The sequence below is a fragment of the Monodelphis domestica genome, chromosome 2 (assembly GCF_027887165.1).
Source record: "Monodelphis domestica isolate mMonDom1 chromosome 2, mMonDom1.pri, whole genome shotgun sequence".
Classification (NCBI taxonomy): Eukaryota; Metazoa; Chordata; class Mammalia; order Didelphimorphia; family Didelphidae; genus Monodelphis; species Monodelphis domestica.
The window spans coordinates 320,459,965-320,474,402 of NC_077228.1; the positions used below are offsets into that span (position 1 = coordinate 320,459,965).

Genomic DNA, 14,438 nt, shown 5'->3' on the forward strand with positions numbered 1-14,438 from the left:
TCAAATCCAAAAGATCCACATACATTAGCAACCATAGATTTATGGATGGAAAATCACACAAATGAATATGTGCATTTTAAATAGAAATAAGCACATTTATTGCCCAAAGAAGGAAAGAAATACAGGTAGATCTGCTGCTGCATTCAAATACAGTACAAGAATATAGAAATACAGAATGTTATAGCTAGAGGTTACTTTTGAAGTTGTCCCAGCTAGCTAAGAGCATGTGGTCTGGCATACATGAAAAGCAAAACACCACAAGTAAAATAGATATGTTTTACCTTGTTGGGATCCTGAAGTCTACATTATTTCCCAATTTATAAGCCACTTGTAAAGCTGTTGAGCCTGTAACTCTCTGGATAGCTGCTCTGGCTGCTGCTTTATCTACTTGGAACTGTGAAATTAAATCAAATCCTAAAGAAAAGAAAGTTATTAGTCAGGTTCACTTTTGTCTCATTTTTTCATTAATCAGAGATTCATGTAAATAAAATCTAAAAGTCAATTTAAATATTTCCAGATTGGTGTCTACTTGCCTGGTAAATCATCCTGGCCAATCCTGACTGCTGGACAAAGGTCATTCTCAGGATTAGGAGTCAAGGAGACAGGAAACCCTGCAGAAAAGGAAAATGATTTTTCTAATTCATCATCAACAGATGAATGTTCATCACGATCAAGAAGTAGTAAATTATTTACAGTAAAATTCCATCATTGAAAGTTGGTTTATAATTTTTGGATATTGTAAGAGAGATTTGGACAAGAGGTTGATCTAATTTACCTCTTCTAATCAAAGGTTCTATTATTTTAATCCACTTTCAACATAATATAGAATGATTCTAATTTCCAAATTAATTATTTAGTCTTATCCTGGGGGAGATAATGGAAGGAAAGGAGTGAGCTTCTTAAATAACTTTGCTTAGCACAGTGCTGGAAATGAAGAAAGGCCTTATTAAATGTTTTTCATTCATTCATTCATTCATTCATTTTGAAGCATAGCTACACTAATATGTACTGAATGGTGCAGTGTCAGGAGCCTGGTTGGAAATCTTCTAGCGGTTTAGGTTTAAAAAAATCCATTCACTAAGTCAACAAAATTTTTGAAATTGTAAGAAAACCACCAAATGGCCCAAGGCCAGTTCAAGTTGTTCCTGGATGGTGAAGTCTGTTGCAGCCTCACCTTCTTTTGGAATCTCCTTTTCCCACAGTGACATTAAGGAAGGAATCAAGAAACCTCCAGTACCTCTAATGACTTGGAGGATTCAGGTATTTTAATAGATTGATGCTGGGGGGTCTAAAACACCTGTGTCTTCTAGTCAAATATTCTCTCTTTAATATGGGAGGGGATGGTAATGAGATACTGAAGACATAGAAATGAAAGAAACTTAGCTATACTTGAAAATGACAAACAGGAAAGTTAAACATTTACCCAAATGGGTGTGAAAGCATTGCAGGTATCCAAGTTAGAAACTTCTGAAACCAGGAGGTAGGGAAATAAAACCCATTTTTCCTTGACTGCTGAAAGTTTCTTGGACTTTCCTGAACTGGGCATTCAAATGTAGATTAGCTTCTTCAAGGGAAACCCTGGACTCCCAGAAGACCACATTCCATCATACCCTTTTCTGTTTTCTTCAAGTAGCTACGTGTCACCTACTAAGGGATCAGGACTGCTCCAAAGCAGATCTGAATTATTTCTATCTCCATTTGCCTCTCTCTGAACCCATCTAAGTAGCTACTTTACTTTTTGACAAAATGCGATTATGGGCAGTGTTTTGGGACTAAGCCCAGCATGACTAGAAGAGAATAAACCACCTGGCACCCTCTCGCCCTGAAAGCAGGAGCACAAGGGAAAGTTGTAAAGGAAACTAGTGTCTCTTTCAGCCCACAAATAAGAGAAGTAGCCTGATAAAGTGCTTAGAATCCAGAACTCAGCATCAGGAAAACCTGACTTGGAAGTTTGCCTCAGACATTCATTAGTTATGCACCCCACGTAATGGTGTGTGATCCTGCTTTCAGGGTGAGAGGGTGCCAGGTGATTGATTCTCTTCTAGTCATGCTGGGCTTAGACCTGAACCACTAACTATAATCACATTTTTCCAAAAGGTAAAGTGGCTCCTTAAATGGCTCAGAGAGAGGGCAAATGGAGATAGTAATCATTCAGACCCACTTTGGAGCCATCCTATTCCCTTAGTAGGTGACACCTAACTACTTGAGGAAATGTATCCTCTTTCAGAATCAGTTTCCTCATCTGCACAATGGGGGTTATAAAAAGTATAGCACTTTCCTCATAAGATCAACTGAGATAATGAATAGAAAGGGTTTTTGCAAACCTTAAAGCACTGTATAAAGTCAGCTGTTATTTTCATCCTTCTTCACTCACCCCTCCCTAGATGAAAAGTACAATACCTTGAACAGCATCTTTTTTGTGCCCAATCCAATCCCTATTTCCCATACCTGAGAAAGAAAGCACTTACTTCGGTAACGCTGGACAGTTGCAGATGCCCAAGATCCCAGAAGGCAACATATGAAGAAGAAAAATGGAATTTTCCTATAAAAGAGAAAAGGGGGAGGAAGATAAAAGCAAGATTCTCTCATAGGCTAAGACTTGAAGACATGTTTGATGAAATGTAGGCTATTGCCTGGCATAGGAAATGAATCAAATTCCATCATGGTTTATTCATTTCATTGATACTTTAGGACTTCATTCTAATCTCCATATTTATGGATTTACTGAATTTATCCCTTTGTGTTCACACACACTCACACACACACACACACACACAAACACACACACACATACACACACACACACACACACAGTTGCACGTTTCACTGTCAAGCACAGAACCTCAGTCTTCAATTCGGAAATGTTCCCAGGCCAGGAAGCACCCCTGTTCTTTTCTTCAGTTTGATTCCTCTCTGAAGAGAATCTTTCTTACCAACTGCTCTCCATTTTTTTCAGTTATTTTCCTTCTTCTGCCAACTGGCCCCCCTCAGAAGGGGGCTGCAGTAGGATCTGGATTATACTGGTACCCCTTGAATGCCGCTCCAGGACTGAGAAGTCCACGGTGAAGTTTTAACTCTTCTTGCCCTAATAAGGGCTAAAAGAAAAGAGTGAGCTAGAGGCAACTGGTGGCACTTTAATGCTAAGGATGGAAAAGGGGGTGGAGAATAGTTTGCTCTGTGGGCCCTGATCAAGTTGGGGGAGGATCCTAAAAGGTAATGAGGTTATAGAGGGAGGAGCAAGCAGAGGGAAAGTTTCTGAAAAATTATTCAAGATGCAAGAAAGGCTGGTTCTGGGAAAGTCACCCTGAATTTAGTAGGAAAATTGCTGCATGAATATAGCCACAATATTTGGAAGACAGAGTGAAAGATGGTGGTGGTTTAGAATTTTGAAAAATTATTCAAGGACATCACCCACCTCTTCTTTCCCCTTTGGCTCTGAGATTGTTAGAGGTGCACAGATGGTGCCCAGTTTCAGATTGCTCCCACATGCAATTAATACATTTGCCTCAAGGAACCAATTTGACTACATGCTGAAGAGAAAATCTTATGAAGCCAGCTTTACCAACAGAATACAAACACACAAATAAAGTTATACCACAATCAAACAAAACATTAGATAGGCTCTCACTGTCCCACTTGACCCTATAAGGTGATTTAACTTGAACTCAACCCTAGGATTATGGGTTTGATCTAGGGAAATTGAAGGACCATTAGTCCTGCACCAGATGATCCCAACAGACATTTTGGGGGCCAAATGACTCTAGAAGAGGTAGTCAGCTTAGGAGTCTATCCAAGAAAGGAGTAATGCACAAAATGTTGGACGTGGAGTTCATAAGAACTGAGTTTGAATGCTCCTTTTAACACTATCTATGTGACCATCAATAAAAACCACTTAATATCTCTAAATTTCAGTTTCCTTGTGAATAATAAGGGGAAAAGAATAAATGTCTACCTCCTAAGTTCCTTGTGAGGATATAATGACATAATGTATGCAATTAAACTGTTGTATAAATGATGGTTGTTATTACTACTTATAGATGAGGGTGTTCTTTTTTAGCTTGAGTAGACTTTGAAGAAGTTTTTCTCATCCTTTTTCTTGGTTTATTAAAATAAACTGATTTGTTGCACCTTGTCAATCAACAATGAGCCATTAGCAAACTAAGGAACTGATCAATCAGACAAGCTTAAAAGATTTAGCTAAAGTGACCATAAAACTGAGCACTATTTTTATACATTTTTAAAGATCCCTTAGGACATTTAGTAAATATTGTTTATTGAATTAAGAGAATGAGGAACTACTATCCAAAATCCCATACCATATGTGACTTCTAAATTGGCAGCCTATAAAAGACCACTCTAATTGGAACCAGGAGCTGATTGATCCTGCAAGCCACTTCAATAATTAACCCTGGCTATCAAGCACTCCACCCCTTGTATAACTTTTCTGTCTCTCCACTTTTCATTTATCATCTATAATCCTAAGCTCTCCTAGGCACAAACCCCTTTCCTATGCTACCTCCCCAGTATATACATGCTCCTTACCTCACTCATCCCTACCTTAAAGCCCCATCCTCCTGTCTGATATAATATTAGCCCCTGTCCACTTTTCTCATTCTCCTTTTCAATCTCTGGTCTTTTTATACTTGCCTCTTTCTTCTATTCATCATTCCTTTTCTGCCATCACTTGCCTCCCTACACAAGTCAATCCAGTAGTCAATAACTTCAATGATTCATTATCTTTCCCATAGATTCCATTACTTCTTGAATATCTGGTCTTTCAGCTGGTTAACCCTACTATCTATCATCCCTGTTCACCCTCCTGAGCTGCTGATAACATCTGGAGAAAGGCACAAAACTGTGCACTTGAATCTCTTATAAATTCATGTCATCTGTTCTCAACTGAATCCTTACTATTGAATAAGCAATTCTTTTATCCTTCTTAGAAATCTCCTATTGCATTGTCCACAAATGATCTTCCAAATATTTTCTTTGAGTCTCCCTACTCCAATGGACCCCTTAATTCTTATAGACATTGTACCTCCTACTTTAACACGATATGTGTGTGTGTGTGCAAGCACACACAAACACAAGGTTTCCAAACCGTGAACCTAGGCAGCTAAGTCTGAGCTTATTTGTTCTTCTACAAAATGAGTAGGTTGGAAGAGGTTATCTCAGAGGTCCCCTTCCAATGCTACTTCTACTAACCTATAATCTACCTTTGTTCCTCCCATCCATATTCTGGAAACCTTAAATACTTCGATGATCTGTGCTCTCAGGGATGTGAATATTCTCTCCAATGATGCAGACCAAAGCCCATCTAAGGCTTCTTATCTTGTGTAATTCTTGTCTATGTCCTCCACAAATCCTCCCCAACAGGTCCATCCAACATACTGGTGTCTCCTTCCAAAAATCTCCTGGCATTACATAGGTACCAATGAAACTTACCAGATATTTACTTGATATCCCTAGCCTTCCTTATATGATTGCCTCACCCCCTCTTCCATTCATACAGTGTTTCAGTGGTTTCTTTAATGCTTCTTTTAGTGACTACTTCTTATTGGAAATACACTGCAGCCTTCCCGTATCCACCATTTGGTTCATCTAGGTCTTTTGGGTCACCTGCATTTTTTATTACTCTGAAATTGTGCTGTTCCTTGCATTATGGGAAGAATATCGGTAGTACAAGTGGGTTTTTTTTATTTCATGAATTAATTGTGAGGTATCTAGTTGACAATCTTCTTCCTATTTAATTCTGGGGTCTATTTGTCTAATTGCTATGAACAAAATACTCCATCTCTCAGTTCCTGGCATTTTCTCAAGCAGTCGCTGGCTTCCTTGGTTTCTTTCAAATCTCAACTCAAATCCCAATTTCTACAAAAAACTTTTTCAAATCCTTATTAATTCTGTCTTGCCTCTGTTATCTCCTTTTTGTCCTATAGATAGATTTTTCATGCATGTTTGTTTGTTTATTATCTATCCCATTAAACTGTAAGTTGCTTACAGACAAGGGACTATCTATTATCTTTTTTTGCATCTCCAGCCCTTAGAGCAGTGTCTGGCATAGCACTTTATAAATGCTTATCGACTGACTGGTGGCTTCCCCATCCTGTGGCTTCCCCATCCAACTTCATGTCATTCTCTTACCAATACACATTACTTAACTAAAGTAGATAACTGAATTTTTCAGTGTGTATTTATTTGATTTAGGAGGTTTTACAATGTTGCAGGACTCAATAAATCAATATAATGCCATCTGCAAATAGAAGCATCTGGAAGACCTAACTACTAAGTTCAAGATAGTTCTTTCATTGGGTCACTGTGCCAGACACCCATCATGATGGTCACAAATGCCTCTGGAAAGCAATATTTTCTTGTTTGATATTAATTTTCAGACAGTCGTCAAAGTAATCTGTTATCTTTCAGTGAATTTTATATGATTTTACTATATCAATGGGAAACGCCTTTGCTAAAATGTTTTTTAAAACTCCTTTAAGGCAGCATTTCCTGCTACAGAATCAAATCAAAATAATAAATTAAAAAGTATTATTACATGCCTGCCATAAGCTAAAGCAGACAACACAAAAAAAAAACTGTATCAGACCACAAGGAGCTTACCTGCTACTGTGCGGAGAAAATATGTACACATAGAAATTATATACAGAATGTTCATCAAATGAATACAAGGTAATTTGGCAAGTGAGGAATTAGTAGCTAGGAGCCTCAAGAAAGGCCTCATAAAGGAGGAATCATTTAAGTTAAACTTTTAAAGGAACCCTGTAATTCTAAGTGACAACAGAGTGCACACTAGTGATGGAGTGACAACCTTTGCAAAGGCATATAGATAGAAGGTGGAACGTCATATGTGCCAAATAATACTAACTATGTTTGGTGGATCCTGGAGAGTGTAAAAGACAAAAACCAAATGCTCTTTTAAATACTCAAGCAGTAAGACATACAGTAGGATCTTGTATTCTTTGTACTTTGCAATGAATTGGGTGACCACAAAGTTGCCATTTGCTATAGACTTTCATTTATGAAAACGTCTCCATTATATTCTTATGAGCTTGTCAAGGTTATGTAGATAAGTAGAATTGTCACAAAGACTTAGTAGAGATAGAAAGTAGGCATAGGATCAATAGTTATTAATGTTTTCTTGGTCACTTTTCTTTTTGTTGAGATGTCTGGGACTTTTTCCAAACATTTGTTTTCCTCCCTCTCTCTCTTTAGAAGTGATCTCTCAACACTCTCAAAACTGTGTCACCTCCAACACAGATGCCCTTTGTATAAATCTCGTCTAATTCATCTAATTCAGATGTTCTTATCTGTATTTTCCTTAGTACCAATTCTACTTCTAACATTACACATAAGTGATTTAACCATTAAAGTGCAAATATCCTGATCCCACTGCCATTAAAAAAGAATATAATTTGGTTTGGAAAGCTTGAAGGATGTTTTACATTTTTCCTCTGTTTTTTGTCCTCTTTCCATTATCATTATCATGTGCTATTGAGGTCAATTGACTTGATTAGATGAAAGCATCAAGCTTTCCATAACTTTACTTTTCCTTCCATTATTTTTTTGCTCATTTATGCACAAGTTGACACAACTCAAAATTGCCAACCACCTTCCTCTGTAAGAGTTTACAAATTTATTTTCTATGGAAATGCTGCCCTTGGCTGCCATATCTCTCCTGCTTATCAAGAGATCCACTGTTTGCTGCTTGAAGTGGTCAGTAATATTTTTAGCCTCCTCATTAGGGCAATTAAAGATAAATTGTAAGGAAATGGTAATACTCTATTCCTTCATCTTTTTTTGGTCATTTTCTCCCAAGGATCATTATTCATATCATCATCATCATCATATTCATATTCATATCATCAAATCATATTCAAATTATTTTGTTGTATATCATATCTTTTTTGTTTTTATTTTGTTTACTAATGTAATATTTACATTGATTTTTTGCTTAAGCAAGATGGACCTCATAAAATTAAGGAACCAGATGGCTACTGAGATGTAGTCCAGCTCTAAATCTATGATCCTCTAAGCTAATGGTTTGGCTACATACAGACAGTTGATTTGAAAATAACTACCACATCAGGATGCAGTTACTTCCATTCAGTTAAAATTAAAAAAAAAGAATAAAGTTAATTTCATTTTTGCCAAAGTTGTTTAATGCATTACAAATTTTTTCTTGAGGAAAGTATTCATGATATAGCAGGCAGCTTCTATGTGGTTTATGAACTTTTGATGTCTTTTGTTTATTGATCCTAAACCATATTTTCCAACATTTATTATATACTGTCCTTTGTCTACCTTTGTATTGAAGTCAGTAAGGATTAAAGTTTATCTTCATTTAAATTGTTAAAACTCACTGAATTCTTAGAATTTCTCTCCTTCGTTGTCCTCTGCAACTGATATTGTGTCTAAAAACTTTGTTTCTCTTCATGGTAGTCTTTCTGCAAGTGTTCATCATGAGGCTTGCAACTTTCCCATGAAATCATGTTTTTTTGCTGTCCTTGGACTCACAGTGAAACCAACACTATCAATTCTTTTATTTGTCTTTCCAAATAGAATCCATGCATCATCCTTTTACACATAGTTTACAGCAATTCCTTATGAATATGAGTTATTTTTAATGATTATAACAATAACAAAACCTCTCCATGTCCTTGTCAATTCTCCCCTTCCTACTGTATCTTATTGGTGACCCTCATTCATTCTGAGACTAATTTGTATACCTTTGCCCTTGATTAACTTTCCCCCTCTTCAATCTTCTTATGGTCCTCATTCCTCCAGCCATCGTATCACACCCATAGTGGTTGCTTTTCCTCTGTCTACAAGCATACTGAGTCTTCTTCTGAGAACCCTGTTTCTCCTTCAACTGAGGGAAATATCACCATTACTACCAAACTTCCACAACATCAATAAATCAATATATGTTTATTAACCATCTACTATGTACCAGGCACTGTACTGAGTACAAGGAATACAAAAAGAGATAGGTAAAAGACTTTCCTTGGCCTTAAGGAACTTACAGTCTAATGAGGGAGACAAAAACCCAATTTAAGAAATATGAACAATCAAGTTATATACAGGTAATAGGAAATAAATAAGAAAGGGGAAGAACTAGAATTAAGACTGGTTAGGAAAGACTTCCTGTAGAATATAGGCTTTTAATTGAGATTTGGAAGAAAACCAGGGAAGTCAATAAGCAAAGATGAGATGAGAATATTCCAGGCATAGAAGACAGTTGAAGAAAATGCACTGAGCTGAGAGACAGGGAGTCTTCTTCATGGAACAAATATAGTTAATGCTTATTTTTTTAATAACCCTTACCTTCCATCTTGGAGTCAATACTATGTATTGGCTCCAAGGCAGAAGAGTGGTAAGGACTAGGCAATGGGGGTCAAGTGACTTGCCCAGGATCACACAGCTGGAAAGTGTCTGAGGTCAAATTTGAACCCAGGACCTCCGTCTCTAGGCCTGGCTTTCAATCCACTTAGCCACCCAGCTGCCCCCATAAAACAACTTTCAAGAAAAGAAAAATCCAAAAGTTAGGCAGAGGAAAAATGGGGGAAAGAAATGAAAATGATGCAAGAAGAAATGGGCCAACTTAAAAACAAAAACAAAAACTGACAGAGGAAAATCAGGTCTTAACATCAGAAAAAAAAAGTCACTTAGTCACTGTTGGCCTTAGTTTCCTCATCTGTAAAATGAAAATAATATAACTTATCTTCCATCATTGTTGTAAAGATCAAATGAGATCAATCTGCTTTGTAAACCCTAAGTATATAAATACTAGATATTGTTATCATTACAGTTATGATGATGATTATTATATTTTTTTTCTTTCGGATGCTTTATATAAGAACTTAAAGATCCTCTGACCTTGGACCTTTTCTCTTACTAGGCTTTCTACCTCTGGTGATCTTACCCATTCCTTCAGCTTTAAGGACCATTTCTATGCAAATTAATTTGAAATTTATATTTTCAGTCCTAGCCTCTCTATAGAGCTTTTACAGCCTGAATGTTTTAGTGTCATTCACTCCAGGAATGTGCAGAAGGGCCAGTGATAATATTTCCTCAGTAAAGAAATCCATATAATTAAATGCTCTAAGTATTCTGGGGTTTTCTTTTTCTTTAAACTATTACCCAAAGCTTAACAAGGAAAGTAAGGAGAAAGAAAAGAAAAGAGATCTATTTATTATCAGTTTGGTTTCACCTCATCTTGAGAGCTTTATTTAAGGCTGATAAGTACTCTTGCAATACCTCAATTTTTTAAAAAATGTACATCTGGTGAAAATAAAGACTTGAAAAATGGTGCTCTTTTTCACTCACATTCTCCCTGTATTTCCATTCACACTCCCGTGTATTATAAATCAGATATTCTGGGGAAGCTAATTACTAACATTACTAACTGACAATGGAATCTCACCTCTTATGTAGAGGTTCTGGACCTGGGGTATGTGAATTTCCAAAAAAAAATTGATGACTATAGCTATCAAATTATAAACTATTCTTTTATGTCATATTATACTATTATGTAGTGTATAATCCATTCCTCATGTTATCCTATGTATTTTGTTTTATGCTTTTAGCAGCATTATTCTGAGAGTCAGTTCACAGTTCTTCACCAGATTGCCAAAGGTTGATGACACTCTCACAAAAAAATTAAACTTTCCTCTGGAATTTAACACAAAAGCTAAATTTCTTTTTTCAGACTTACTGCTTGAAACATTTAGGTTCAAAGATACACAAACATCTGCCATAATAAGTACTGTAAGTATTTATATTCGATTTAGATAATAGATATATTTGCAAATAATAGTGGACAACTGAATTTTTATCAGTCAAATCATCTTTTAAATGAACTAGTTGGTGGCAGCTGGGTAGCTCAGAGGATTGAAAGCCAGGCCTAGAGATGGGAGGTCTTAGGTTCAAATCTGACCTCAGACACTTCCTAGTTGTGTGACCCTGGGCAAGTCACTTGACCCCCATCGTCTAGCCCTTACCACTCTTCTGCCTTGGAACCAATACCCAGTTTTGATTCTGAGACAGAAGGTAAGGGTTTAAAAAATAAATAAATGAACTAGTCCAACTTGATATTTAATAGACTCATCAAAGATAATTTGGATAATGGATAATTTTAGGAATTTTCACTCCTATCTTACTTAAAAATCCTTAACCCAGAATTTTACATGTTTCATTTAAATAAAAATAAATGAATTCTCTCTATAATCCCAGACTACTACTGCTTCATAGCAGTGTTGTATATTAGTCGTATACTTAATCCATTTTAGCCACTGTAACTTTGAGAATTTTGATAAAATATTCACTCCAGATATTCCAGGGAACCCTTGAGTTTCGAGGACCTTAATTCCTTTGAGCATCAATCATTCTATTTACTATCCTATTTATAGCATATTTCCAATGGAACTAACTGGCACCATGAAATCTTATTTCACCTAACATTTGTTTACCTTACCTTCTGTCTTATAATCAATACTGTGTATTGGTTCCAAGGCAGAAGAGAGGCAAGGGCTAAGCAAAAGGGGTTAAGTGACCTGCCAAAAATCACACAGGGAGGAAGTGTCTGAGGTCATATTTGAACCCAGGATCTCCCATCTCTAGACCTGGCTCTCAATCCACTGAGCTACCTAGCTGCCCTCTCAACTAATATTTATTAAGTAATTGTTATATACAACAACAACAAAAAAAACCACTCTGCTATGTGGTAGGAAACACTTCCTTGAGTACTCTGAAGGAAAAAGAGTGTTTATAAAATTGAGCCAAGTGCCTTTAGTTTTACAATATAGCAAAAGAAAATATTTTTAAGTGAAGTTGTTGTCAGTCTATTATTGCCTAAAGGTGTTGGGAAAATACAGCAGTTGCCCCTGCATATTCCACGCACTCCCAGTTCCCTCTTTCAGGATGGCTAAGAAGGATGAGAAGGAGAAGAGAACCACAATTACTCAGAGAAACTACCTTAGCCCCTTATGTAGCTGGCTGTCAGATTTTACACAGAAATTCTCATAGGACTGGGTGAGTCAAATCTGTATAAGCTCGTAGTGTTGGGAGTCCATGTCCCCCTTTTCATTTGTGTAAGTCACTGTGGTCTGCTGAAACCCGCTTGGCTCACTTTGGAGTTCCAGAGAGTGGAATCTTGTTCCAGCATCTTCCCAGAGGGCATGGCTCTTTAGTGAAGACTGTCTATGTGTCTCCCTATGGGTGGAGGCTAGAGAACTAACCTCAGTCAGAGCAGGACAAGGAATGCCATTCATGAAGCTGACCAGGGACTAAAAACCACAGGCAAGGTAGGGCTCCCCCTCCCAACCACCCCCACCCCCACCCCCGTTCTGAGGTAGAGGCCCTAGCTCTCCCTATATAGTGCAGTAACACCATAACACCCAAGAAAGAAGAAAACATCAGCTAAAGGCGACTTACAGGGAAATCCATTTAAATAAAGATTCACTTTTAAGTAAATAAATATACAATAAAGGTCTAAACCAAGGTCTCTTAGCTTTCTTTCTGTCACAGACCCCTTTGGTAGTCTGGTGAAGACTATGGATTCCTTCTCAGAATTTTAAAAAATACATAATAGAAAGGAAATACTAAATTTCTGTTAAAATTTGGGGGGGGGAAGTTTTAAGTTATTTTCTTATCCAAGTTCACAAAACCCTGACATCTATCCACAGCTCTTTAATAAGTCTTCCACAATTAGATCTCCTTTTCTAAGGAAATAGCTCCCAAAACTATCTTTTCTAGTGCTAGCCAATTTTAGCACAATCATTTACATTTTTATCTAGGAGAAAAAAAGATTTAAAATTTCTAGTAGGACATGACAATTCTGTTAGGATACTATAAATAAGCCACAGGCAGAGCCAGAATCTTGAGGAGGAGCTCTCTGGCTAAAATAAGGATTACCCATCAGAGCTCTCAAAACTGGGCCTCCCATTAGTTTTCCCTGAAATCAGTTAATTTAATCTTTATTTAATCTGTTTTTGTTCTATGCTTGAGGAGGTAACATCTGTACTGGACTAGTAGATTTATGGTGATAAGCATTATTAGCTGAAGTGACTCAAAAATAAATATATTACTATGATCAATCAATCAATCAACATTTATTAAGCATTACTAAATGCTAGGCAATGGGCTAATTTGAAAATATATCTTTCTGAATTGTTGTTTAATCATGCCCTCCCCTTAAGTGAACCTCTTTGGGGTATCCTTGGCAAAGGTATTGGAATGATTTGTCATTTTCTTCTTCAGATCATTTCACAGATGAGAAAACTAAGACAAAAAAGGTTAAGTGACTTGCTCAGGGTCACACAACTAGGAAGTAGTGTCTGAGGTTTACATTTGTACTCAGATCTTCCTGACTCCAGGTCCAGCACTCTATTCATTACATATCTAGTTATGCTACATTTCTAAATACCAAAAGCCTAACACAAGTCCCCAACATGCTTCCCAGATGACCTGTTCCTTTCCTCTCCTAAGAAAGGAGGGGCTTAGAAGATTACATCACCTTTACATTGTTTTTCCCCAGTTATGTAGATTGTCTCCTTTATGAGACTGAGAGTTCTTTAAGGGCAGTGATTTAATTTTTTTACTTTCTTTGTAGCCAGTCTCAGCATAGTGTCTCTGACACAGAGAGAGTTAATTATTGTTAAGTATTGACTAACCTGTAGACCAAGCTCAGTTGGCTCTAGGAAAAGAGTATCCCCCAACTCAGAAGACATCCTCTTCTTCCTGGAAGACATCCCCCAAAGACTCCTGCCAACAGTCCTGGGGCAGCTTTTTATCAGAACACAATAATCCAATTCCTCTGTCTATTTCAATTCAATTCAACAAGCATTTGTTAAAGGCATAAAAGATGCTAAGACCTATAGAAGACTAAAAAAAGAGACAAAAAAAATCCATGTTCCCAATAACCTTATTTTCTATGGGAATTTTAATTACATTCTATTTCTTACTTCTGTAATATGTGTCAGAGAGGAGTGCAGCTGGAATAAGGGAGAGAAGAGAGCATGTTCTATTTCTTTGTGGGGGTTTTCTCTTAAGGGGGTGTTGCTGAAGAAGGAAGGTTAGTAAGAAAAATTAAGCTTTCTGTGATATTAGAATTATGAAGAAAGGGTATGTAGTAGTCTCTCGGTAACCGAGGATGACGATTGACTTTGTGCGTTTTTGTGCACAAAGACACTTGTGCATGAAGATTTAAGTGGAAAAGTCAATGCACAGAGACAGTCCCACTCTCTCGGCATTAGAAGCCTGGGTCCAGTGGCACAAAAAGTCATTACACCTGGAGACTTCCTCAGCTGCCGTGTTGTCTTTTGTGCTCCAACACGCCCTAAGCACTCCACAGTGCTTTGCTGCGTCGCCATCTCAGCCGTTGAACCTTCTTGTTGGTTTCTTCCGCCTGTTCCGCGGAAGCAGTC

General features: G+C 37.2%; 1 protein-coding gene across 1 annotated transcript in view; it reads right to left on the minus strand.

Moving 5' to 3' along the window:
* The window catches only part of COL9A1 (collagen type IX alpha 1 chain), a 117,129-nt gene extending 113,985 nt beyond the window's left edge, over nucleotides 1-3,144 (minus strand). Inside the window, exons 1-4 of the mRNA XM_007484168.3 lie at nucleotides 2,934-3,144; nucleotides 2,469-2,542; nucleotides 534-611; nucleotides 282-414 (exon numbers count right to left, since the gene is read on the minus strand). Coding sequence (XP_007484230.2) covers nucleotides 282-414; nucleotides 534-611; nucleotides 2,469-2,542; nucleotides 2,934-2,947 — 299 coding nt within the window. The 5' untranslated portion in view covers nucleotides 2,948-3,144. The remainder of the gene's footprint in view (nucleotides 1-281; nucleotides 415-533; nucleotides 612-2,468; nucleotides 2,543-2,933) is intronic.
* Nucleotides 3,145-14,438: the final 11,294 nt, after the last annotated feature.